Source organism: Furipterus horrens, unplaced genomic scaffold (genome assembly GCF_987537825.1).
Source record: "Furipterus horrens unplaced genomic scaffold, mFurHor1.1.pri manual_scaffold_6, whole genome shotgun sequence".
NCBI lineage: Eukaryota > Metazoa > Chordata > Mammalia > Chiroptera > Furipteridae > Furipterus > Furipterus horrens.
The window spans coordinates 88,477,875-88,503,901 of NW_028327176.1; the positions used below are offsets into that span (position 1 = coordinate 88,477,875).

At 54.0% G+C, this 26,027-nt stretch overlaps 1 protein-coding gene across 6 annotated transcripts in view; it reads left to right on the forward strand.

Annotated features, from left to right (window-relative positions):
- The window catches only part of ANKS1A (ankyrin repeat and sterile alpha motif domain containing 1A), a 191,660-nt gene extending 170,524 nt beyond the window's left edge, over positions 1–21,136 (forward strand). For 2 of the 6 annotated variants that reach the window (XM_090282253.1, XM_090282255.1), the window contains 11 exons: positions 6,238–6,336; positions 7,102–7,254; positions 7,397–7,504; positions 11,832–11,996; positions 13,215–13,340; positions 13,583–13,654; positions 13,834–13,920; positions 14,527–14,664; positions 16,055–16,225; positions 16,498–16,596; positions 17,282–17,603. In XM_090282253.1, coding sequence (XP_090138379.1) covers positions 6,238–6,336; positions 7,102–7,254; positions 7,397–7,504; positions 11,832–11,996; positions 13,215–13,340; positions 13,583–13,654; positions 13,834–13,920; positions 14,527–14,664; positions 16,055–16,225; positions 16,498–16,596; positions 17,282–17,401 — 1,338 coding nt within the window. In that variant the 3' untranslated portion in view covers positions 17,402–17,603. Of the gene's footprint in view, positions 1–6,237; positions 6,337–7,101; positions 7,255–7,396; positions 7,505–11,831; positions 11,997–13,214; positions 13,341–13,582; positions 13,655–13,833; positions 13,921–14,526; positions 14,665–16,054; positions 16,226–16,497; positions 16,597–17,281; positions 17,604–18,853 lie in introns of those variants that run through there. The other 4 variants (XM_090282257.1, XM_090282258.1, XM_090282254.1 and 1 more) reach the window with 3 other exon arrangements.
- The last annotated feature ends 4,891 nt before the right edge of the window (positions 21,137–26,027 follow it).

Below are 26,027 nucleotides of genomic sequence, written 5' to 3' on the forward strand. Positions count from 1 at the left end.
GATGGATAGACAGAGCATGCTTGGTACAGAGAGAATGGGGACACCAGGGACCTGCATGGGAGGACACAGTCATGAGGGGTGTTGCTTCCATGACGCTGGGAAGGGTTTCCCTAACACCTTGAGGGCCCTTCTTATGAGGTTGGCAGGTGGGGCGGGCCTCCAGCTTCAGGAATAAACCGTGGTATTTGTGCTTCCTCCTCATCTTCTCTGGAAATAGTTGCTGCTCTCTGTAGCCATCAGGTTCGCTCTCCATGTGAGGACACAGCTGGGGTGGGGTGAGGGCTCATTAGCAGAGTAGGGGGTGTGGGTCAAGGCTAAGCTGCTATTTTTTTTGCTGAGGGTGGTGAGCTTTTCAAAGGGCCAGCCATGAGCAGGGGGAACGTGTCAGTTTGGGAAGCTCTGGGACAGAGGTCCAGGGCACGTGCAGGTGGGTGGGCCATGCAGCGAACAGGTGAGCACAAGAAGAGTCAGTGAGCCCCCGGTTCCTGACAGCAGGTCCATGGAGTTTATTACTTAACCCGTGAGGCAGCTCGGTTTATTCTGTTTACAGGTTCTGACTTTGTACCCACCGTACGCAGCAGAATCGGGATTTGAACCTAGTTCTGATTTAAACAGTTTCTTATTCCTTTATACCACAGCTGCCTTGCATATTAGCTGCCACACAGAGTCCTCAGCCCCTGGATATGTAAATGCTTCAGGGAGCTTGGGGGCAGTGCTCTGCACTGGGAGACAGGTGTCCTCACCCCTCTCCCACCTGGCCCCCGCCCCCGGGAGGCATGTGTGGTTATGACAACCCCAGCCTCAGAAGGCGGTGCTGGTTAGACCAGGGTCCTGTCCAGCGACCTGCACCTGATGCCCATGCCCAAGACAGCTGTGTCACTGTGGCCAGTAGTATGTCTTGGGGACTGTAACAGCTGCCTTCGGTGGAGGAAGCCAAGGTGTCCCGGGGCAAGTTAAATTCTGGGATGCCTGGGTACCAGGGAGTGTGCAGCTGTTGGCAAAGCACAGTTAAATGCAGAATGTGTGTGCGCGTGCAACATACTAGTTAATATGTGACAAAAGCAGGTTAAAAACAATGTACGGCCCCGCTGGTATGGCTCAGTGGATTGAGCGCCAGTCTGCAAACCAAAGTGTCGCTGGTTCGATTCCTAGTCAGGGCGTGTGCCCAGGGCACCCTCTCTGCGGACACCCTGAGCTTTCCCCAGGCTGCCCGTCAGCCCAGCCCTTCTGCTGGGGAGTTGGGCTTCGGGGACTTACCATACTGCCCCCTGTTGAGTCCCAGATTCCCAGCTAGTGGGAGGAGGGGCCAGCCCCAGGGGATCCCTGCCAAGGAATTAGGTCCCCAGTGACAGAGCATCTAGACCTGGTGCCGGAGTCTGCCCAGCACCCTCAAGCTGAGGGCTTGTCTTCCACAAGGAGGGCCGGAAGTGTCCCTTGGCCTTAGGTCTCGGCCATGGGCTCAGACAAGAGCCTTTGCTCCCTGGCAGGACTCACCGGCAGCCAACCTCCCTTGCCCCGTGTGCTGCCGGGGCAGTGGAGGCGGGCAGAGCGCAGTGCCGCACTCACATGGCCGCATGGGTTGGGATCCCGTAGATTTGCTGACCCTTGGGTCTAGAGTCAGCTTTCCGGGCCCACCTCCAGTTCACCCGGGCATAGCCCAGCCTCCATCTCCCCACACTGGCTCCTTTTGCCAAGGGCCTGCTGGGCCCGGTGTGCCCAAAACAAGCCCAGACTTCAGGGTGAAGTTCAAATGACTGCCCCCTCTCTGCTTTGGTTTTCATTTGGGCTAGGAAAGAGGCAGCTCTGTGATCTGAATATAGCAGGAACGGGGCTGTGTGACCTCAGGCAAGGCACTCCCAGTGATGAACCTCAGCTTCCTCATGACTAGATGGGACAGCTTCCCTCTGCCTCCAGCAGGACCACACCCCTGGTACTGCTGGCTCCCTTCCTGGGGCCCCTCCACAGCCCCGGCTCCCACACTCCCTGTGTCACTGCCTGGGCTTCCCCGCCTGGCACTTCTCAGTGATACCCAGCAGGGGAGCCATTGACCCACTCCTGCCCTCTAACCACCTACCTGTATGTGGAGCCCCAGACTCCTCGACCACCACCTCGCCCTCCAGATCCTGGGGCTCCCCTTCCACCCCAGCTCCAGAGCTCTCCCCACACCTCGCCCTGTCCTTCACAGAGGACTCAAAGAAACCGGACTGGCGAAGCCAGCAGCATTAGCTTTAACTAGTCCGCCTCTTGTTCCTGTTTTTTATGTCAGTGTCCCCTCCAACCATAAGTCTCCTTCATCACCCCACAGATGTTTATTGAGCGCAGAAACATGCCAGGAATTACTCTAGGTGCGGGAGGCAAAGTTGTGAGTGAGTCGGACGGAAGTTTGGCCCACAACAGCCTCAGACCCTCCGCAGGTAACCCAGCCTGTTTCCCTTTGGCCAAAAGGGCCCACGGCAGTGTGCCAGCAGTTACAGAAATGTAGCAAAAATATAGCAAGCGAGATGCTCTCAAGATGTGAAAGGACCTTACCTTCTCCTAAAATCGTATGGTCAAGAAGTCTGTCAGGATAATCAGAGCCCTGGAGGCCAGAGAAAGCTCAGGAAAAAGGAATGTGGGTCCTGCAACAGCCCCTCACTTCTGCCTGGAGTACCCCCTGCCCAGACCCCTCTGCCCTCTGCGCATCCACTGAGCTACGTCCAGGGATCCTGGGCCTCAGAGACCCTGCTTGGCACCAGTGAGCCACTGTGCAGGGCGCCACCTTCTGCACCTGTTGGTAGAATCCGTGAAGATACTAGTAGGAAGGAGAAAGCACTCAAATGGGTTGGGCTGGTGGAAAGCAGAACTAACTACAGCGACCGCAATAGGCACTGCTTCTCACGGGTGCCTCATCCAGGAAGGACACCCGGTAACGATGGTGTACGATTGTGCAAGTCATCCCGCAGAGCGGATTCACCCAGTCCCTCACTGTCCCACAGGCCGGCTGGCCTCTTAAGCCAATCCGCCTGCTCCCGGCCCCTAGACGCAGAGGCCTGGGCCACATCCTGACTGTTTGTCCCTTACTGTGCAGCCTTGGCAAGCCCTCCCTTCTACATCTGGGGTCCACTGGGCACTAAGACATTGGATTCTGTTCAGTAAAGGAAGGAAGCACTGCCCCTCCCCCAGGTAGAGAAAAGGTGGGGGTAGTGTTCTAGGAGGAACACTTGTTCAAGACACAGGTGCTGTGGCTCTGGGGGTCGGGCAGGGTAGCATCTCTCACTGCAAAGGGCGTGCGTGTCCAGCCCTGTGACAGTCCCTGCCCCTGTTCCCTGGCTGCCGCCGCCTGCACCTTCTGCACTGCTTTGTCTTCAACAGACCCCACCTGACTGAGAAAAGAGCTTGGAATGCGACTTTGGAGTATGTCAGATGAAGGTTTAACTGTCCCTTTGCCTTTGTTCATCAGCTCTGTGACTTTGGATAAGTCAATTTAGATCTCTGAGCTTCAGTTGCTTTGTATAATGTGGACAATTTCTATCTCAAAGGTTTATCGGCAGAACTTTTCAGGTGGTGACCATAAAGCCCCAGCACAGCACCAGGACGTGGTCAGGGCCCATGTCCACTTGCATCTTTGCATGTCACATCCCCCACAAAGACAGCAGGGGGAGTTCCTTTGGACCAGGGGACTCCCCAAGTACCACTGCTTGCTGTGCTCCCCCCTTGATGTCTGCAAGGCGGCCTGTAGCCAAGAAGGGGCAGCCCAGTGCCCACTGGCCGTGTAACCTGTTCCCTCAGCTGCAGAGTGGGAGCAGGAGTAAACACCGGCCCTGGGTGTGAGGACGCCGTGAGAGGACAGCAGGAGCCTGAGTCCAGGGTCGGGACAAGGAGGTGCTGCGAGGCTGCATCCCGCCTCCACTGCCCTCCTGTCCCCTCTTCCTCAGCGGCTGAACCCAACCAGGCCACGTGCTGATTAGGTGTATCAGATTCACTTAAACATGTAAACTTTTTTAACACCCAAGAAAATCTCTCTAAACTGAAATGCTTAGGCCAATGAGCTGTTTTACTTTGTTAGCTCCCTAATATTAACTCATTAAGTACTCAATCAGAGCCTGGCATACAGCAAGCTCTCGGTAACAGTGCGGTGGAATAGAAAGTGGCCTTTCCCCTATAACCCTCCCCGTGAAGAGGTTTCTAGAAGGCATTAGTTTCTTTCTCCCTTAGTAAGAAGGTGTGGTAACTTCCAGAAAGCTGTTTCTTGCCTTTGAGGATTTGTAGCACCTTATTTTTTATATAGCCTGTCCAGAAAGTATCCAGCCACATAGCCATGTAATATGAAAAGGGGGCATTTATTGACAAAGATACAAGATACAAGAAACATTGTACATAGGACAATGATGCCTCAATCCCCTTCAAAGTGGGCACCTTGGGACCTCACACAGTTCTCCTAATTGCCATCAGCTGCTCCCTCATATTTTCCTGAATCTCATCAATAGTTTGAAGTCTCTTCCCTTTCAAAGGTGATTTTAGTTTTGGGAAAAGCCAGAAGTCACAGGGCATCAAATCTGGGCTGTAGGGAGGCTGAGTCACCTGGGTGATCTGATGTTTCACAAAAAAACTGCACGAGATGTGATGCATGAACAGGAGTATTGTCATGATGAAGCTGCCAGTTACCACTTGCCCATAGACATGGCCTCCCAAATCATCCGAATAACTTCCACAGAGGAATGTTCAAGCTTCATGCAAAATTTGATGCAGATTTATTGCTCTGGTCACTCAGTTATTTTGAATGCGACAGCCACACAGTGCACGTGCTCACTCGACGGTGTCTGCTGCCCCCACTGACTAGCACAGTGACGTCGTCATTGTTGATGCATGAGCATTCCAGTCAACTCTCCTTGGGTGCCAGGTTACATACATGTCTTGCAGACTGTTCTTATTATATTAACAATGGTTGGACTTTTTCTGGACAGACCTCGTATATATTCAGACTAATCCCACAGAATGTAGGTGTGGCAAGGCCAGGAAGCCAGGAGGCCCCAACCCTGTGCCCAGGACATGCTCTGGCAACTGTTTGCTTTGATTGTCCATAATCTTCTTTGTTTCTGTGTTGCTTCCATTTGCCTCTTCTCAAAGCTGCATATAGTGACAAGTTCTCTTGACTGGGATCTGGTTAATGAAAGCCTTGTCTCCAGCTGGGTCTGGTTTTCCTGGTTGTCAGTCTTCATTGCCCTAAATGCTTGTGAAGGCTTAGGAGTCAACGTTGGGGTTATCGTAGGAGGCTGGAAAATAACTGCGGTGCCGCCCTCTTTGAGGTTCGCTGTTTGGTTCAGTTCAGGTCCTCGTGTAGGTGTCATCATCAGGTGAATCTGGGAAGGCATCTGCCTCCCTCTGCCTTCCGCTGTGAGCACATCCTAGGTTTGGGCCCAGAGTGATGGCAGGAACTCAGTGTGGTGACTCCTGGGCTCAGGGCTGATGTAGGAACTGGCCCCAGACCTGGAGTGGTGCCCAAGACCCATGGCACCTTCTGCAGGCCCGAAGGAATTACATCTATGTGAAAATGAAGCTTGCATGTGCATGTTTGTGCCCAGCTGGGCTCTGGAGGGACATCCAGGTCAGTGGTAACAGTTGCCTCGGAGGTTGGGATTGATTCAACGGTTCTTCACTTTGGATGGTAATGGAACCTGCTCCCCAGGAAAATGCACATTAGTTCCGAAGTGGGCCCAGCTGGTGTGGCTCAGTGGATTGAGCGCCGGCCTGCAAACCAAAGGATTGCAGGTTCGATTCCCAGTCAGGGCACATGCCTGGGTTGCAGGCTGGGTCCTCAGTTGGGGGCGTGTGAAAGGCAACCACACATCGATGTTTCTCTCCCTTTCTTTCTTCCTCCTTTCCCCTCTCTCTAAAAATAAATACAATAATTACTTTTTTTAAAAAAAGAAGTAGGCTAGGGCTTGTGGCGAGGCCTGGGCTTGCACTGTCCCCCGGGGCCCCGCCTGTTGTGGCCCAGGTCTGCACGATCCAGAGCCAGCTCAGGTGCCACTCGGGTGGGAGTGGGCAACCTGGGCAGACTTGGCTGCCGCTTCTACATGCACCAGGCCTTTGGCTGCCTGGCCTGGCCTCCCTGGGAGTCCCAGGTCTCCAGTCCCTCTTGGTACCCGTGGCAAAAGAGAAAAATTTGACGAGGAGCCATGAAAGCCCAGCCTGACACCTTTAAGTGGCCCAGCCATCTGTACAGGAAGGCCCTCACGTTCTCCTTTCTGCTCTCAGGGGTCTAACGTGATGGAAGAGCAGGACCTGCGGGAGATCGGCATCAGTGACCCACAGCACCGCCGGAAGCTGCTCCAGGCCGCACGGTCCCTGCCCAAGGTGACTACCCACAGCTTTGCAGCCTCGGCCTTCGCCAGAGCTAGGGCCACCTCCCTAATACCACCTGGACCCAGGACAGGGAAGGAGCTTGGCTCTGGGCATGCAGATCACTCTGGGGTGTCTGTCCTCACCCCAGGGGTTCCAGAGAGCCAGCAGAACACTATAGACACTGAGAACCGGCCAGGCCTCAGGAGGGGTTGCGGTCCCTGCCTGGTGTGGGAGCATGGTGCCCACAGGCTTGGCCCCTGGAACCCCTTCGGGGTCTCTCCTGAATCACTTGAGAGGAGGCTAGTCTGTGCTGACCCCTGGTGTCTTTCCCTGGGGAGCCAGGGACTGGTAGGGCCCAGCCTTTCCTTGACTGTGCTGGCACTGAGTCCAGTGTCCCCTTGCCTAGAGTTCAGGAAATGTAAACAAGCCCCAGCAAGTGAGGTCAGTGCCTGCTTCACAGATAAACATTGTTATCTTGTCTCACAGAGTCCATGACCTCCTCAGAACACAGTGGGGGGCCTTCTGCAAACCCTCCTCCCCATCTAGCCTAACCCGGGATGTTCTGGTGATATCCAGATGGGAACCAATAGAAAGAGCTGTCAAAGAGAGGGACTCAGAGGGGCGTCCCCTCCAGGGCTCTCAGAAGCTGTCCCATACCTGCCTCAGCCATGGTCTCTGGTATGGTCTGTGTGAGCCAGCCTGGGTCTCTGTAGTCCCCAGGGACCTTTCCCCATGAGTGCTGAGATGCTAGTCCCGCCTCCTCTCCTTGCCCTACAGGTGAAGGCCCTGGGCTACGATGGGAACAGTCCCCCATCAGTGTCCTCCTGGCTGGACTCCCTGGGCCTGCAGGACTATGTCCATTCCTTCCTGTCCAGTGGCTACAGCTCCATCGACACTGTGAAGAATCTCTGGGAGCTGGAGCTTGTCAACGTGAGTGCAGCCCCTGCTCAGCCTGGCAGCTCTGAAGTGGGAGTTTCCCTGGGCTGCCAGCCTGGCCTGAGGGGTGAGGTCTGGGGACTGGGGGTGCCCTGGCCCCAGTCACCACCTGACTACTGCTTTCCCTCCCACCCAGGTCCTAAAGGTTCACCCACTTGGCCATCGCAAACGCATCATCGCCTCCCTTGCAGACAGGCCCTACGAGGAGCCGCCCCAGAAGCCCCCAAGGTTTTCCCAGCTTAGAGTGAGTTGGGGAAGGATGGAAAGGGATGTGGGTGTTCTTTGTATTGTTAGGAATTAAAGAGAATTCTTTAGGAATTCTTCAGAGATAGCATGAGCTCTGGTAGAGGAGCAGAGGATCCCTCCCCTCTTGTTGGGGCCAAATCTGCCCCTAGGCCCAAGTTGGGGGTGGGGTGGGGCAGTTGTTTGGGCTGGTTCTTTATCATTCACATGCCTTCCATCTAAAGAAAGGCAGGAAGTACAATGTTAGGATCCTGAATAACCAGCTGAACACAAGCTGGAGAGAAGCCTTATGACAGAAGAAACAACTTCACCACAACGTGGAGTGCGAAGGAAGTGCAAAAAGGCTGACTGGGCTCCCACAAGAGGCAGCTGAAGTTCCAGAGGGATATTCAGCAGCCAGGAGGTTTCCCCTGAGAAATCTGGTGTCTAAAGCCCAAGCTGGTCTCCCAGTCTACAGCACCAGAGCTGGAAAGGAACCCAGATAACAACCAGCTGTGAAAAGCAGCAGGGTTTCTGTCTGCCAGGGAGTGGCAGCTGGAGAGACAGCCTGTTAAAGGGCCCATGCACAAAATTCCATTTGCAGCCACTTACCCTGGACTCTTCAGGGAAGGAAAACTCTGACTCCAAAAAACCTCCGCTGCCTTGCGGCATACCTCTTCAGGGGAAAGGCTAAGGGAGTAAACCCCGACAGAAAATCCGGAGCCGGAGTCCCTAAGGCGGTTTGACGTTGTAGTCAACACCGGCAACTCCTGCGGCGCACCTGAAGCCAAGCTGTATTGACTCTGTCTTTCCCTTGGACCCTTCAGCTGCGAAGAGAGGGGGGGTCTGCTGCATGGGCAACAGCAGACCCTCCATATCACCCTGCCCAGGCTCTGTAGCTTCAGCTTCACTGGAGAGGACACTCCAGCGTCATCGCAAGATGTCGATTCAACACGGGAGGAGACAGATACCATGTCACTCCCGAGTCGGACTGCACAACCATTCTCGGCGGTGCAGATAGACTCTTAAGAAGCTACACCATCGTCTCTCGAGATGGACGGCTGCCGATGACCCTGGACTCCAGCAGAGGGAAGGCAACGGACTAGAGATGCATGAGGAGCTATGGGGCTGGTGGCTGTGGAGAGAAAACTGAAGGAACAGCTGCCAGGATCCCTGTGCTGAGTCACTCCCCATCCTGCAGGAGCCATCCTTCCTCAGGCAGAGCACTGCTCTCCAAGTGACATCAGCCTGAGGTGAAGCAATAGCCCCGCCTGCAGGAATTACTCTGCCCCAGCTGTGGAGCTTAAGCCAGGCTTCTAAGTACAGCTTGAAGGTATATCACTGATTAAGTGTAACAACTAAAGCAGATCTCTGGGAGCTCTGAGACCTTGGCTGACAAAGCTGTCCTTGGTGCGCAACCTGGTTCTTTCTGCGCACAAACAGGCCCAGCAGAAGGAGCCACACATGTGGATCGCTGATAACTCCGAACAGGTTGCTCAGGGCCAGTCACAGCAGCATCTGACAAAACTCTAAACCAGTCTTTACATATCTACCAAATACATAGGAACAAATACAAAGAAGCAACTAAAATGGAAGACAAAGAAACAGACCCCAAATGAAAGAACAAGAGAATTCTCCAGAAGAACTAAATGAAATGGAGGCAAGCAACTTATCAGATAGAGAATTTCGTCGTCGGCAGCCGTCCGTCTCGAGAGACGATGGTGTAGCTTCTTAAGAGTCTATCTGCACCGCCGAGAATGGCTGTGCAGTCCGACTCGGGAGTGACATGGTAGTATCTGTCTCCTCCCGTGTTGAATCGACATCTTGCGATGACGCTGAAGCTACAGAGCCTGGGCAGGGTAATATGGAGGGTCTGCTGTTGCCCATGCAGCAGACCCCCCCTCTCTTCGCAGCTGAAGGATCCAAGGGAAAGACGGAGTCAATACAGCTTGGCTTCAGGTGCGCCGCAGGAGTTGCCGGTGTTGACTACAACGTCAAACCGCCTTAGGGACTCCGGCTCCGGATTTTCTGTCGGGGTTTACTCCCTTAGCCTTTCCCCTGAAGAGGTATGCCGCAAGGCAGCGGAGGTTTTTTGGAGTCAGAGTTTTCCTTCTCTGATGTGCCCTGACTGGAAGATCGAACCAGCGACACTTAGCTCGCAGGCCGACGCTCAATCCACTGAGCTAAACCAGCCAGGGCTTAGATAGAGAATTTAGAGTAATGATTATAAAGATACTAACCAGCATGAGAAAAGACACGGAAACCATATAAAAGGACCAGTCAGAAATAAAGAATGCAATATCTGAAATAAAAAATACACTGGAAGGAATAAGCAGTAGGTTAGATGAAGCAGATGAGCGAATCAGTGACTTGGAAGACAAAGTAGAAAGAAAAAAAACACCCAGGCAGAGCAGCAAAAAGAAAAAAGAATTTTTAAAAATGGGAAGAACTTAAACATTTGGACATGAAGCATAACAACATTCGCGTAATGGGAGAAGAGAGTGGGCAACAGATCGAAGACCTGTTTGAAGAAATAATGGCCGAAAACTTCCCTAATCTGGTGAAGGAAAAATACACACAAGTCCAAGAAGCTCAGAGAGCCACAAACAAGTTGGACCCAAAGAAGCCAACACTGAGACACATCATAATTGAAATGACAAGGCTTAAAAACAAGGAGCGAATCCTGAAAGCTGCATGAAAAAAGCAGGTAGTTGCCTACAAGGGAGCACCAATTAGGCTGTCATCTGATTTCTCATCAGAAACATTTCAGACCAGAAGGGAGTGGCATGAAATATTCAAGGTGATAAAAGGCAAGGACCTGCAACCAAGGCTACTGTACCCAGCAAGGCTATCATTTAAAATAAAAGGAGAAATAAGGAGCTTCCCAGACAACAAAAAACTAAAGGACTTTGTTAACTCCAGTACTGCAACAAATGATAAAGGGCTTGCTCTAAGAAGAAGGAAAAAAAGAGGGGAAAAAACAACAACAAGGAAAACAGTCTAACAATAAAATGGCACTAAATATGCATCTATCAATAATCACCTTAAATGTAAATGGTTTAAATGCTCCAACCAAAAGACATAGGGTAGCAGAATGGATAAGAAAACAAGGCCCATATATATGCTGTCTCCAAGAGACCCATCTCAGATTGAAAGATACACACAGACTGAAAGTAAAGGGATAGAAAAAGATATTTCATGCAAATGTAAAGGGAAATAAAGCTGTTGTAGCCCTACTTATATCTGACAAAATAGACTTTAAAACCAAGGCTACCATAAGAGACGAAGAAGGACACTGCATAATGGTAAAGGGAACAATCCAACAAGAGGATATAACCCTAGTAAACATTTGTGCACCCAACATAGGAGCCCTAAATATGGGATGTACAATGTTAGGAAAGCAGGAGAGCAAACATACAAATCCCAGAGTGCTGGGTGCCATGTCTGAGTGCAGAAGTCAGCTGTGCTCAGTGTGGAGCCAGATGGTCAGCCAGGGGCCGGGCATCCAGGGATCAGGCCTTGTGACATGAGCCTGAACCTGACACAAAGCTTGGACTGCACGCATGACCAGGGTTCCCCTGCCCCCTCCCCCCCAGGTCTTCTGAAGAAAGATTCCTATAACTGGGTGAGTGAGAACCTGTGATTCAAAAAAATCCCCACAGCTGCTTTGCTCCAGCCAGGTAATCCCTGACCGCAAAGCAGGTTAGATCCTGCGAGTGGTCCAGGATGCCTGTCTCCCCAAACCTTCGAAGCTGAACTGCTGATGGGTGGGGGGGAGGCCGTGACCGGCGCCTGGCTCTGAGCACCTCCAGCCACTTCCGGCTCCTCCTGCAATGGGAAGCTGAGGCAGACTGGTTCTGAGAACCACACACAGCTGACATTCAGCTAAAAAGCTGAGGACACTGAGTCCTGTTCTTGTGAGGTGGGGCCTCAGGGAGCCAGCTGCTGGTGCTATATGTTTTCTTGAGAGCTCTGGATTTGGTCACGTGCCCCAGAAACCCACGATGGGTTGTGACAGATGATCTAATGATTGAAAAGTACTTCCCAGCCCTATTACCACCTCTTTTCCTGTGTGGCTCCAGGCCAGGGGGCGCACTAGTGAACTAGAGGTACTCGGGTGGGTGCTCACCCATAGGGCTTCTGGCTTCAGCAGGAATTGGGTTGCTTTGACTGTACAAAGACTGAGCCCAGCGATCCATTTGTCTGGCTCCTGCAAGCCCCGAGCCTGTCCTGTCTGGCTAGCTGTGCCGCCCGTGCGGGCCCTCAGCAGCCCCAGGACCAGCCAGTACCTGAGGCCTGGGCCCCAGCCCGCTGACTCTGAGTTTCACCTGGACTTCTCCCTGCCACAGTGCCAAGACTTGCTCTCCCAGACGTCATCCCCCCTGAGCCAGAATGACTCGTGCACCGCCCGGTCTGCGGACCTGCTGCTGCCTCCTGGGGACACAGGCAGAAGGCGGCATGACAGTCTTCCTGACCCTGCAGCACCCTCTCGAGCAGAACGCTTCAGAATCCAGGTGAGACAAGAGGGTTACTGCAGGTGGAGGTCCCCTCGTTCCTCTGGACAAGACAGGGCCTCCTGGCCCCAGCCCCAAGCTCGAGCACTGTTGGGAGCAGGAGAAAGACCAGCCTTCTCCCGGCATCCCCATTCAGCCTCCTGTGCCAGGCACCCAGGCCCTAAGACTCCTGGTGCTGCCACTCACGACTCACTTCCGCTGTCACTGCCAGGGCCTCCCTCCTCAGAAGTCACCCACTGGGCCCCATCTCGGCCTTTTCATCCTTACCCTCCCCCCCAACTGTACCCCCTGCTGTGCCACCCACCCAGCAAGACTGCAGCCTGGATCTAGCTCAGCTCTTCCTGCTGTTTCTGTAGCTCAGCGATGGGCGCAGCGGCCAGCCGCACTCGCTCAGCTGTGCTCCCACCCTTGCACACTCGCCGGGCCCCCGCAGCCCTTGCCATTGTGCCTCAGAGCTGCCCTCCAGATTGGGGTGGCCCCTGTCACCCTCAGGGGGAACTTTAGCTTCACTCCTTTCCTTCTTAACTCACACTTCTCATTTCTGGCCTCTGGGCATTTCCCAACCTTTCCACAAGCATGGCTGTGAATTTCACAAGATTTAAAAAGCCTATGGTCTGGCAGCTCCAGTTGCTCTAATTTGCACATTTCTGGGAATGGGAGTTGTGTAAATATGTCCTGGATCTTGCCCGTCCTCCCACCAGTGCCCTAAGTAGGAACCCCATCTCTTGCAGGGGTATTGCAGTAGCCCACCCACCCCACCCCCATCCCCACTGCCGCCCGACACTCACTGCGGTGCATCCCTGCTTCCCTGGCCGTGGGGCCCTCAGTGGCTTCCCCACCCCAGGATCAGATCCAGGGGCCTAGACTGCAGCGGGAGGCTTCCAGGATCTGTGCCGCCCCACAGACTTGTTTTCCCCTCTGTGCTTTCGGTCATTTCCTATCTCTGTTAAGGCTCATCTCAGACACCACAAAGCCTTCCCAACTGAGCCTGCGCTCAGTAGCTTAGGTTGCTGCTTCTCCGCCTCTTCCCTGGTGTGGATAGGCTTCACCTCTGCCACAGTGCCTTTGAATGGCTGTCTGCGTCCTGCCATCCCCACCAGACCCTAGTCCTTGAGATGGCTGGCTTCCTCACCCTTGGGTGTGTTGAGCCAGGCAGCGACCCGTGAGCTCCTCTGGGTGGGGTTGGGGGGCAGACCTGTGACCTTGCATGTTCTGCAGGAAGAGCACCGTGAAGCCAGGCTGACCCTTCGGCCCCCCAGCCTCGCCGCCCCCTATGCCCCCGTGCAGAGTTGGCAACACCGGCCAGAAAAACTCATCTTTGAATCCTGTGGTTATGAAGCCAACGTGAGTTGCCCCTGCCCTCCCTGCCCTGCCAAGCTCCCTGGTTCCTGACCCCACACCTCCACCCTGCTCAGGGCTCCTCAGCCGTTCCCAGCACCTGGTGGGGAAGGGGGGCCATCCCAGCTGGCGTGGGGGCAGGGAATGTTGGGAGAAGGAACCATCTGACTATAGTTCTAAACTGGTTGGGTCACCCCTATGTGATAATGTGGGTACTTCCTAAGCCCGGCCACTGCTCACTCCCACAGTATCTGGGCTCCATGTTGATCAAAGATCTTCGAGGGACAGAATCCACACAAGACGCCTGTGCCAAGATGCGGGTGGGTTATCTTTGTGGGGTGAAGAGGGGCTGGCTAGGACAGAAGGCAGCAAATAGGGTACCAGCTGCAGCCACCTGGGCCCTCCATGAGGTTGGGGGTTGGGGAGGGAGGTTGGGGGCTGTGGGGTCTGAGGGGCGTAGCGCTGAGAAGGCGTTCACGGGACACCGCATTTTCTGTAGAAATCCACGGAGCACATGAAGAAGATCCCTACCATCATCCTGTCCATCACATACAGAGGCGTCAAGTTCATTGATGCCTCCAACAAGGTGCGCTTCTCACAGGCTCTGGTGGGAGGAGGGGCCCTTCTCCCGGTCCCTCATTCCCCACCAGCCGGGCATCTTCCCTAGAGTGTCCTCAGCCCCTTTTATTCCACTCCATCCCTACCCTGGCCCCAGAGCTTGTTTCTCATGCACCCACACGTGCTAATTCCAGGCCGCGCACTAGTGGCCACCTCTGCTCATCTTCCTCAATGTGGCTTCCATTGCCCATTTACCTGCTCATATGTCTTTAGTGGTGTGAGTCCTGTAATGAGCAAAGGACTTCCCCATGCCATCTGGGCACCCCACCCTGCTGATACCTTTCCCTCCTTGCCCCCACCCTGGAAGGCTGAGGGGCTGGAAAGCTGGTGATTGGATGTGAACATTTTACTCCAACTGCTGCCATGGTCAAGGGTGGAGACCCCAAACCTAAACTGTGCAAGGTTAGGCACTGCCCCCCACACTCCCTCAAAAGAAAAAAAAGAGAGAGAGAGAGAAGAGGAAGCAGTGTTTAGCTGACACCTTAGGCTGGGACTGAGGAAGGTGGCGATGGTCATAGGGCTGAGGTGTGCCCTCAGGGAGCCCGAGGATTCCAGACCTGGTTTTCCTTGGCAGAACATCATTGCAGAGCATGAGATTCGGAACATTTCCTGTGCAGCCCAGGACCCGGAGGACCTCTGCACTTTTGCCTACATCACCAAGGACCTGCAGACCAGCCACCACTATTGCCATGTTTTCAGCACGGTGGATGTGGTGGGTAGAGACCCGCGGCTGGGCACAGCTGGAAGGGGCCTGGGTTGGGATGGGTAGAGTCCTGCAGCTGGGCACAGCCGGAAGGAAGGGGCCGGGATGGGGACGGCCTCAGCGCAGCGCTGTCCTGGCACCTGATGGGCTCTTAGCAAACGTTTGGTTCAGGAGTGAAGCCACAGCATCCGTCCAGTCCAGTCCCCTCTATACAGCAATGAGACTGAAGCTCAGAGGAGGGCAAGCTGCTTGTCCAGGGTTCTAGTGACAGAGGTTCTCCTTCTAGCGTGTGTCAGTCAGTCAGTCACGGCCTTCGTCTCCCCTAGGCTGTTTCTCAGCCCACCACCCTAATTCCCCACCCCGGTAGAAGGGCAATCTCCTTGAAATGCTACTCTGCCACCCTTGTGGTGGCAGCGGGGCACCCGGCAGGTTTTCTTCCCCCAGGTTCCTGCTTATTCTAGGCTCTGGTGCTGGGCTGAGGGGCGCTGCCCATGGGGAGTGCACAAGCGGGGGACTCCCTCTGCCCTGAGACAGGGCCCCAAGCTGTCTCCTCACCCCAGCCTTGCCCAGGTCCCTGTTGCCCTCGGGGAGAGTAGCTAGTTCCTAGTTTTGAAGATGAACTGAAGTTATCCACCCAGTTTTCGTCATTCTTGGCACTTACCATCGCTCACATTTCCCACGTGAGTCAGTTCTACTGTGACGTATCTGTGCGCGCCTAAAGACCGCCGTGCTCTGTAATATCACACAATGAAAACCGGGGTTTTGGGGGGACATGGAGCCAGGGGCACAACCCTCAGAAACATCATTAGCGCTGTGTTAAAAACGGAAAGGAACTGCATAAAAACCCTAGCACCGTGTTGGTCATATTAAATGGCTAAGAAGTGCATAAATACCCCGATAAACATGACACTCTCCCTTGAGAAGAGCCTAGGGTTGGCCTGTGGGGGTGGAGGGGACGAAAGAGCTAAAAGAGAAGAGGGACGAGCAGAGAGCAGGGACAGCAGCACAGATTGGACAGCGGCCCCGGGAGGGGTGTGGCCCTTGAGCTGGTGTCCGGCGGGGGAGCCGGCGGACAGCTGAGTGCGCAGGTGTGGGTGCCGCGGCTCATTGTCGTCCTGACACGTGCCCATTGCTGTGCATTCCCAGGTGACTTGGGTCAGCTGGGTGCAGGTTTTACATTCGCCTAGTGTTTCTCTGAGGAAATCCTGCATGAGGAACAAGACGTGTGTTAAGCTCAGATTGTTCCCTAGTTTATCTGTTGCTTTGGGACAGAAGCAAGTTCCAGCAGAACTGGCTGTAGCCTTGGGACCTATCCGGGGACCCCTGTGCCCGCGCCCAGAGGTATGAGGCCAGGGTAGCTCCTCCATCCGTCTGCCTCAGTTCTGCTGTCTCCTCCCAGAACCTGACCTATGAGATCATCCTGACGCTTGGGCAGGCGTTTGAGGTGGCCTACCAGCTGGCCCTGCAGGCCCAGAAGTCCAGGCCGACGGGGGCCTCTGCCGCTGAAATGATTGAGACGAGATCCTCGAAACCGGTGCCTAAGCCTCGTGTCGGCATGAGGAAGTCTGCAGTACGTGGCCCGTCGCCGAGGCTCCCCTTGCCCCAGGCTCGCGGCGGGTGGCGGGTGGGGGTCTCCCATACCTCAGACAGCTGGCCCCTCAGACAGCCACCCTGAGTCCTCCCCGGGGCCACGGGACCCTCTTAACGCGAAGGGACAGCTGTCCGCCCCGGCCGTCCTGCTCAGCAGGCTCACCAGGGCCCGGCCACCGCGGGGCCGCAGAGCGGCGCGGGCGAGCCCTGTAACGCCGCCTGTGTCTGTGTCTGCTTTGCTTCGCGCCCCAGGTGCCGCTGCCCCCCGATAGTCGCTGTTGTTACTGTCACACCTGCACCACCCATCGTCCTTCTCACCTACCGCTGCCATCTGTTAGTCCTGGAGTCAAGGTCTTTACGTCACCCGTGTCTGTGTGTCAGTCTTCCTGGAGTGACCGTGAGCTTCCTGAGACTCGCGGCCTCCCCGCGCCTGCATGGTGCCCTTCCTTCCCCAGCTGCCCTCCTGCCACCCTGTCTGTGCTTTAGGCCTTGTTCTGTGTGTGCTCCCTCCAGATACGTGGCGTGCCAGCTGTGGTCTTGCCCAGGGGGAGTGCTCTGGCCCCACCAAAGGGGGCCCGAGGCTCATGGTTTCCAAACTCCTATCCCTTCCTGCTGCAGCTTTGGGGCTTTGAGCACGGTGTCGGGCTCCTTTAAGCAAACAGCTCTGAGAAATCCCTGGGACAAGTTCCTCATGGCGAGGCCCAGAGGTGGCCCCCCACGGTGATCAGGGAGGGTGCCACGTCTGCCATCCCACCCCCGGGAGCCTGCTCTCTGACGTCCCCCCTGACGGGCTCTGCACCTGCCATGCTTCACATCCCTCTTGGGCTTCTAGCATCGGATTCTGGGGCGAGTTGCTTGAGAAGCCTCGGGCTGAGCAGGCAGCTGGTGGCTGCAGTTGTCTAGATGTTAAAAAGCTAGTGTGACCTTGGTCTGTCGGAGATATGCCCAGGCCTGGGGCGTGGAAGGGGCGGCTGGGCCGTGTTGCCCCCTGGCCCAGGTGCAATGTTCTCTGACTCTCCACCCTCTTCCTTGGCAGCTGGAGCCGCCTGACATGGACCCAGATGCCCAGTCCCATGCCAGTGTCTCCTGGGTGGTGGACCCCAAGCCAGACTCTAAGCGGAGCCTCAGCACCAAGTATGAGACCACTATCTTCTAACCGCCCACCCCCTGTCTCCACTAGTCTCACTGTGCCTTGTCACCCGACTGTCTGCTCTTCTCAGCTCTCCTTCAGCTGCTGACACCAGGCCCCGCCCCGGGACCGGCCCTGCTCCTGGGCAGCAGCTGCAGACACTGCACACTCACAGCTTGCACCTACCACCAGACACTGTGAACCCCCTGGGCAAGGACAGCTTGGGGGGTGAGTTGCCTTTGAGGCAGGCACCAAGAGGGCTGAGTGGCCCTGCCGCGCCCTGAAACTTCCACAGGCAGGCACTGTGAATCCTGAGGGTGGGACAGTCTTTGAGCAGAGTCCCAGCAGCCCTGGGGGCAGCTTGCTGTGACTGGGCTGGCCCCAGCTCTCCTCTGCTGTCTTCTGTGCTGAGCCTCAGCTGGTGTCGCTGCTACCAGCTGTCTGTTTGCACCTTTCTTGACACAACCAACCACTGTGACCACCTGGTGCCAGAATCCCCTTGCACTCTGCTCACAGCTGGCCTGCGGCCCTGTCTCTCTTCTCCTGTGTGCAAGGTGCTGGCCTCCCCACTGTGAGACCAAGCTCGGCGATGTAGCTGGACCAGGGTCAGACAGCTTTCTGTGAGGACCAAGTCCGTGCCAGGCCCTGGGGCACATGCCCAACTCCAGAGCATGGGGCGCTGAGCGTCTGAACACCAACCACAGGCTGGCTTCGCTCAGCAGGTCTCGGTCCTGATGGGGCTTCCACTCTGAGGAAGGGGATGGCATATGTGGTTGGCCCCTCCTGTCTTCACCAGTGGGTCACAGGCTGGCTCTGGAGTCCAGCTCACAGAGGAGGGCCTTCCTATATCGCCCCACAGGAGGGAGGCCTGCGTCCTGCTCACAGGGTGCACCATCTGCCCTCCCGGAGCGGAGTCGCTCCAGCGCAGGGACATGGCCCAAGCAACTGCCATTGCCCTCCAGGGCCTTCCTGAACCTATCTGACACTTGTCCACAGTGTGGGTATCAAAGATAGTCAGTCATCACCCGGTCCCTCCCTGCACAGGGGCTGTCCAGTCTGCCACCACAGAGCAGGCCAGCAGCGGCAGTCACAGAGTCCAGGAGCTGAAGAAGGGCCACGTTGTGCTGTGCGGGCCAGTCAGCTTAGGGGGCGGAGTCAGGAAGGGAGAGGTTTCCATTGGGGACCGGTGTAGACACTGCATAGTCCAGTAGGAAAGCCAGTAACAGCAGCTACTTTAGACTGAAACCCAAGTTGGTAAACCAGGGTGATCTAACTGCCTGCCTGCCTGTCCTGTGCCTTCCCGGGCAGATGCACTGAGCCAGAGGTGACGCGGGGCCACGGGCGCTCAGGGAGGCTATGAGGGACCTGCTGTTCCACTTCTTGTTTCCTTTCTGCTTCCTGTTCCCTTTCTGTGTCCTCCACCTGTGCAGGCCCCTTGGTTAACCCTTTCCTCCCCCCGTTGTGTTTGCTTCTGCCAAGCTGAGCCACTGAGGAACCGGCTGTGCTGCGGAACACAGGTGTGGGGAGCGCAGGCTTCCGCCGCCACCACCTCCACCGCCTCACCGGCAGCTCTGAAGACCCAGGCCTGGGCCTGCCCCTCTGGGTCTTGCAGAGCGAGCGCTGCCCGGGCTGCGGAGCACTGCGGGCCTGTAGCCGAGGAGACTGTAACTCCAGAGGGTCAAGAAGTGACTTGTCCAGAACACATTTTTTAATAGAAAAATTTATTTTATACAATGAACTTTTAACACTTGGCTCAGACCTCTAGGTTAAACTGCCAACCTTTTGACAGTGGCCGTAGGATCAGAGGAGAGGGAAACTGAGACCGGTAAAGGCCAGTCTGTCCAGCTTCTGTCCTCAGGATGGGATTTTGGCAAGCTCCAGTAGTGGGAAGGGGTGGGCGTGAGGGGCAGAATTGACGTGTCATTAGAGTCTGCTTTCCAAACCCATCCGAGTTAGACGCTGTTCCCTATGAACTGCACACTTCTCGTCCCCATCTAGAGGCAACTGGTAAAAGCAAAGGCTTCTGGTCCGTCTCGGGTTCCAGAAGCGAAGGTCCAGGGGTCAAATGGAGATGAGCGAGCAGTTCTGGTGCCATGAAGTCTGAGCCAGCGCCTGAAGCTCTGGACCCTCCTCGGTCTCCGACCTGCCGCTGGTCAGAGCACTGCCCTGGGCTGCCTGGCCCACGAGCTTCCTGGTGACTTCAGACCGCCTGGGTTGAGTCAGGAAGGAGAAAAAGCAGCTTTGTTTTGGGCATTAATGGGTAGGTCAGCTAAGATTGCCACCTGCCAATTTGTGATTTGTTTAATCAGGTCTCTGTGATTAGGACTCACTTTCTCTGAGTTATTGGTTTGACTGTTGTATTTTCAGCTGCTGGCTCCAAGCGTAGAAAAGGCAAAGGTGACAGTTTGATTCTCCCATGTGGCCTTCAGGGCAGGCTGGCGTCTGGTGCTCCGCTCTCCCTTCAGCCCTCCGGGGGCTTGCTTTGCTTTTTAACTGTGGTTGTGTTCCTCCTCCCGGGGTACAGCAGGAACGAGGGGCTGGTGCCCGGGAGGCCAAGAGGCAGAGCCGGCAGCAGACCTCATGTTTTCGGGCACAGCTCAGTCTGGTCCGGCATCAGAAGTCCAGGCTTCAGCTGTGTGCCTCTTTCCCAGGGGAGGTGAGAGGTGAAGCTCGTGGCTGGTGCACATGTGCAGGGAGGGCTCCCGGGCACAGTCACAGCCCGTGTTCTTGGCCAGCAACCGAAGCAGGGCCATGTCTTCCTGCTGGCTTGAGCTGGGCCCTGTGGGCCCCTCTCTGCTGAGCTGTCCTGCCACGGGACCCTGGCAGTCACCTCCCTCTGGAGTAGAGGCAGGAGATCCTCTGCTTTTTGGTACTAAACAGGAACCTCGACACCTGGAAGTTTGACTTGACTTTCTGTGCCTGCAAGGGTTCCCATCAGCTCGCACTGTGCAGGGTTCTGTCCCCACTTTCTTCAGGAGGTGATGAGGGCCGGAGGTGAGAGGGTATATGGGGCCGCTGCAGGGCTCTGCTGGTCCAAGGGGCCGGCCCCCCCAAGGTCGCCTCTCAGAGGAGGTGATAGGTCCAAAAAGAAAACTATAGACACTACGATGAGTTCCTCTAGCCTTTTGTTTTGAAGTCTTGTATAGATGTTCCTTCCCTTTGAAGCTGCTATATCTTCTTTATTTATTCAGGGTATTTTCATATTGGAAAGCCTTGGCTAATCTACTTTGGCTCTGGATTTTGTTTTGAGATTGGTTTACTTCTGAATATTCAAGAAAGGAAAGGACTGGTTCTATTTTTCTTTTTTATTCTCCTCTGGGGCAGGTACTCTCCCTTCCCTAGAAGGAAATATTATGACTTTAAGGACAGGCTTCAAGTGGAAGAGCCCTTGTTTCTGCTCTTCTGAACTGTGGGAGCCTGTTTAGCTGGGACTGTGGGGTTAGTCCTGTCACTGGCCGCCGGCTCTCCAATCACCTCTTTTCTGCTTGCCAGCCACTCTGAGCAGGACGTCCCTCCTGACGGGCTCCGCATCTGCCATCTCCGCATCCTTGGGCTTCTAGCATCAGATTCCAGGGCGAGTTGCTTGAGAAGCCTCGGGCTGAACAGGCAGCTGGTGGCCGCAGTCGTCTAGACGTTAGAAAGCTAGTGTGACCTTGGTCTGTCTGAGATATGCCCAGGCCTGCAGAATGACTGTCACAAAAGTATTGTTGCTAATGGTGTGGCAATGGGACTGAATTGTAATAAAAATGTTATTTAATCTTTGTCTCTGTATTTTGATACTTGAATGACTTCCCCTTTTATTTTACTGTACATATAATTGTTAATCTGTCCAACTTTGTCAGGATTACAAACATCTTGTGGTACCAAACATAACCAATCTGTGCGACAACATAGACTGACCTCACTACATGAGAGAGTGTAAATATTCCTGGGCTTCCAGCTTTGGTTTTGTTATTTTCATAACTGTACAATTTAGAACAGACTGAGTTAATAAATGAGAAGCGACACAAAACCAGCTTTCCTTTTTGAAGTCTTTGAATTGGGATTTCTTGATTGCTTTCCATTGTGGACCAGGCTAGACACTGGGTTGGCAGTATCTCGCTGTGTGGCCTGGCGTGAGTTTGGGAATTCTACCCTGCCCCGCCCCCTTCACCGGGAAGATTGTCAGTTCTCCTTAACCCTGGTGAGGTTCAAGCCCACTGCACCTCCCTTTTCCCTCCCCTCCTCAGGGACGTCTAGTCTGAAGGCCAGGCAGAAACCACATTCTGGCTGCAGCTCCTCTGCATCCAGGTTGGGCTGGGCCATCCTTGACAGTCTGTGTACAAGGCAGCATGGGGGATCGAGAACTGGGGGCGGAAAGCGTCTCCTTAAGGAACTTAGTTTGATTGTGGGGTTTTCTAGACGTATGCAACTAGCTACGGTCCCGGAGCTGTGCTGCAAGACCCACAAGACAGTCACAGGGCTGTGGGGCGCAAAGGGACAGAGGGCTCCCAGAGCCAGGTGGCAGGGAGGGGGGTGGCTGGACTGGTATTTGAAAGGGGAATGTTTGGAAAGGCCCAAATGACACTAACAACCCTTCAGTGATGTGCACTCGAGCCCCAGACCTGCTAGCAGCTTCACAGCCGTCATCTCTTCAGCCTTCACACCTTTCTGGGTAAGCGTTACCATCCCTATTTATAGAGAAGGAAACTGAGGGACCCTCAGAAACCAAGTCCAGTGGCTTCAAGCTGTCCTCAGAGTCCCTGGTCCCTGCCTGCTTTGACCCAAGCTGCCTAGCACTCAGCATTCTTGCTTATGAGTTTCTGTGACGCATTCCATTTGTTAAAGATCTGTAAAACAGAAAATCACTGATCTAATCTAATACCCAATTGTATTTGTGAAGAAAACAAGGCCCAGATCAGGGAAATTGTTTTCTCTTAGCCAACCAACTAATGGCAGAGAGAGGGCCAAAATCCAGGTTTTTCCTTCCAGATAGGGCTGTTCAGGTCATACTGCACTGAAATTGGGAAGGTAGACGGAGCCCCAATGTGAGGCCTCCCACTCCCTTGCTCTCTGGCTTTGGTACTCTCTCTCCTAGGCAGGAGACACCCTTGCAGCCGAAAGAAAAAGGTCTGGTCATCAGTGTCGCTGTTCCTCTGGAACACTGTATTGGGACACATTGCCACTGTCATAATCCCTTTTGGTGCCACTGAGAAGCTGCTTTTGTGACACTTCCCAAACCTGGCTGCAGTGCCGACTGCCAGGGGGCTGATGGGTGGGAAGCCACAGACCAATTCACATGGGGCACCTGAGCCTGCTGATCTGAGCCACATCTGGCCAGATGGGAACTGGGACTGAAAAGAAGAGAGAGCACAGAAGCACCGGGAGAAGGAAAGGGGTGGGGGGTCAGCCTCAGAGAAGGAGTGGATGGGGCCGACTCAACAGGATGGTGTCTGTGCGCCTATCCCCACCTGGCAACCTCTCCCGACCCCTCCGGCTCTCTGCAGTCAGCGGGTCTGCACGCTGGGGTCCTCAGGACCTGGAGGCTGTCAGGAGGCCTTGTTAAGAGTGGAGCATGAGGCAGACCCTCCCAAGGCCTCATCCATGCCCTCCTCTCCCTCATCAGGGCCATGTCTGCCACACTCACCCACGTGTTCCAGCCCCCCTTTTCACAGATGTGCTGTGGTCCAGGCACCCAAGTGGCTGGGCGTTGCTCCTGTGGGCTGAGATGGAGCAGCTCAGCAGGGACCAGGCTGCTAAGGAGGCAGAACTTTGCCAACTGGAGCACTTCCAAGGACAGCTCAGAACACCCTGTTGGCCTTGGCCAGCTCTGGCCTACCTGCACCTGATGGGTATCTAAAGCCCACCTGGGTCCCAGCAAGTGGGGACAGGCAGACCTTTCAGGGTGTCTTGCAGTTAAAACTGCAGCGTGTGCAGCTTCGGGTGTCATCAACTAACACCCAGGGTGTCCAGAGGTCTGAACAGCCATTGCTCAGTGACGCCTCTGCGACTGACTGCTTCTTTCAAGTCTCGGGTTATAAACAAGCATTCCCCAAATTTAAGAATTTTCCCCATACCCTAAAATATGCACTATCCAGTAAATGGTGCTGGGACAACTGGGTAGTCATGGGGGTGGTGGGACAGTGCAGGGAGACTCCAATTCCTCCTGACACCAAAATACACTCCAGGTGGCGCACATATCTGAATGTAAAGAAAAAGCTACAAGAAAACGGAAGACTTTTTATGACCTTGGTATGAGAAAGGTCCTTCCAAGCATGTTACAAAATTTTGAATCCTTTTTTAAAAATCAATATATTCAACTATATAAAAATCAAACATTTCTGCAGAGCAAACTGCACCGTTAAAACAACTGAAGACATACCGTGTCCCTCTACTTTCTTGGAGAGTAAATAAAATCTTCACTCTTACACACACACACAACACACCTGAAGCCCTGGCTGGTGTGGCTCAATGGATTGTGTGACAGTCACCCGTGAACTGAAAGGTCGCTGGTTTAACTCCCAGTCAGGGGACATGCCTGGTTGTGGACCAGGTCCCTGGCTGGGGGCATGCGAGAGGCAACTGAGCTATGTTTCTCTTGCTCATCAATCTTTCTGTCCCTGTCTGTCTTCCTCCCCCTCTCTACAAATAAAATTTTAAACTGAAAATGTTTGCACCACATGTCACAAAGCAGTGGTCCCCAACCTTTTTGGCTCCACGAACTGGTTTCATGGACAGGAGGCTGACTCAGGTGAGCCTCACTCCACCCCCACCCCCGCTGTGGATGGGAGTGGGGGACAAGAGACGGAGCTCAGGGAACTTTGCTTGTGGCCTGGTTCCTAACAGGCTGTGGACCGGTACCAGTCCTCAGCCAGGGGTTGGGAACCCCTGTCAGAGAGGACAACTAACAATAGCTGTCCAAAGTAAACTGAGCTTCTACTTCCAGGAAGATGAAGTAGATGAATTTTCCCCTATTCTTCTCGCTAAGTACAATTAAAACTCCTGACAGAAACACCATGGACACAGACAAAGCCCAAACAAAAGCTTGCTCTGTGTAGGCAAAGAACAGAAAGGGGCTGCCTGGCAAGGCAGAAAGAACGCCATCAGATCCCAGTGGGGAACTCTCACCACTGCCCAGCAGTAACAAGGCTGCTCCTGAAACATACGATCACCAAAATCAAAATCCTGGTGGATGGGCTCCACAGGAGAATGGAAAAGGAAGAGACCAAACCCACAAACTGGAAGCTAGAACAGTAGAAATTACCCAATCTGAGCAACAGAGAAAATAGATTGAAAAAAATGAAGAGTCTCAGGGACCTATGGGACAGTAGCTAAACAGCAAACATGTTTGTCAGCAGAGTCCTGGCAGGAGAGAGGGTGGGGCTGAAAAAGTGCTCCACAAAATAATAGCTGAAAATTCCCCGAATTTGGTGAGAGGTAAACCTACAGATTCAAGAAGCTGAGCACACCCAAACCAGATAAACCAAAAGAAACCCATGCCAAGATACATCATAATTAAATTTCTGAGAATGGAAAACAAAGGAAAAAATAACTGAAAGCAGTGAGAAAAAAATAACACCTCACCTACAGGAAGAAAGTAACTTGAATGACTGGATTTCTTAGCAGAACTGTGGAGGCCGGAAGGCTGTAGTACAGTAGTTTTCAGGTGCTGAAAGAAAGAAACCATGAACCCAGAATTCTATACCCTGTGGAAATGTTCTTCGGGAATGAAGAGGAGTCAAGACATTCTCAGATGAAGGAAAACTAAAGGACCAGCGGAACTGCCCTAAAAGAATGGTGGACAAATCTCCTAAACAGAAAGGAAATGAGAAGTACCCTGGCAACATCAGGAAGGATGAACGAACGTTAAGCAAAATATGGGTAAATACAATAGACTTTCCTTCTCCTGAGTCTTCTAAATTATATTTGACAGTTGAAGCAAAACTTGTAACTGAAATTATGGTGCTGGCAGGCTTGGTCCCTTGTGGGGGTTGTGAGAGAGACTGTTCCTAGCCTCTTTTCTAGCTTCTGGTGCTTCAGGGGTCCCTTGGCCTGCAGACAGCATCCCCGAGTCTTCACACCCTGTGCTTCTGTGTCTGTCTCTTCATATGGCACATGTCTTTTCATAAGGACACCAGTCAGAATGAATTAGGGACCCACCTAACTCCAGTATAACCTCATCTTAATTACCTCAACAATAACTCCGTTTGAAATGAGGTCACATTCTGAGGTGCTGGGGGTTAGGAATTCAATGTCTGAATTTGAGGGTGGGCACAATTCAATCCATAACAATTGCCTTATAAGGAAAATGGGTCTTTTCCTGTGTCATTAAGTTAATGGTCTTGAGATGGGGAGATTATACTGGATTATGTGAGTGGGCCTTAAATCCAATCACATGTATCCTTGTAAGAGAGAGGCATAGCTACATACACATAGGAGAAGACCATGTGACCTCCATATGACCATGAAGGCAGAAATTGGAACGATGCAGCCGCAGATAAAGGAATGCCAGCAGCCACTAGAAGATGGAAGAGGCAAGGAATTGATTCTCTCCCAGAGCCTCCAGATGGACTATGGCCCTGCCAACGCTTTGATTTTTGCCCACTGAAACTGATTTCTGATTTCTAGCCTCCGGAACTGTGAGTATATTCTGTTTCTCTTAAGCCATTCAGTT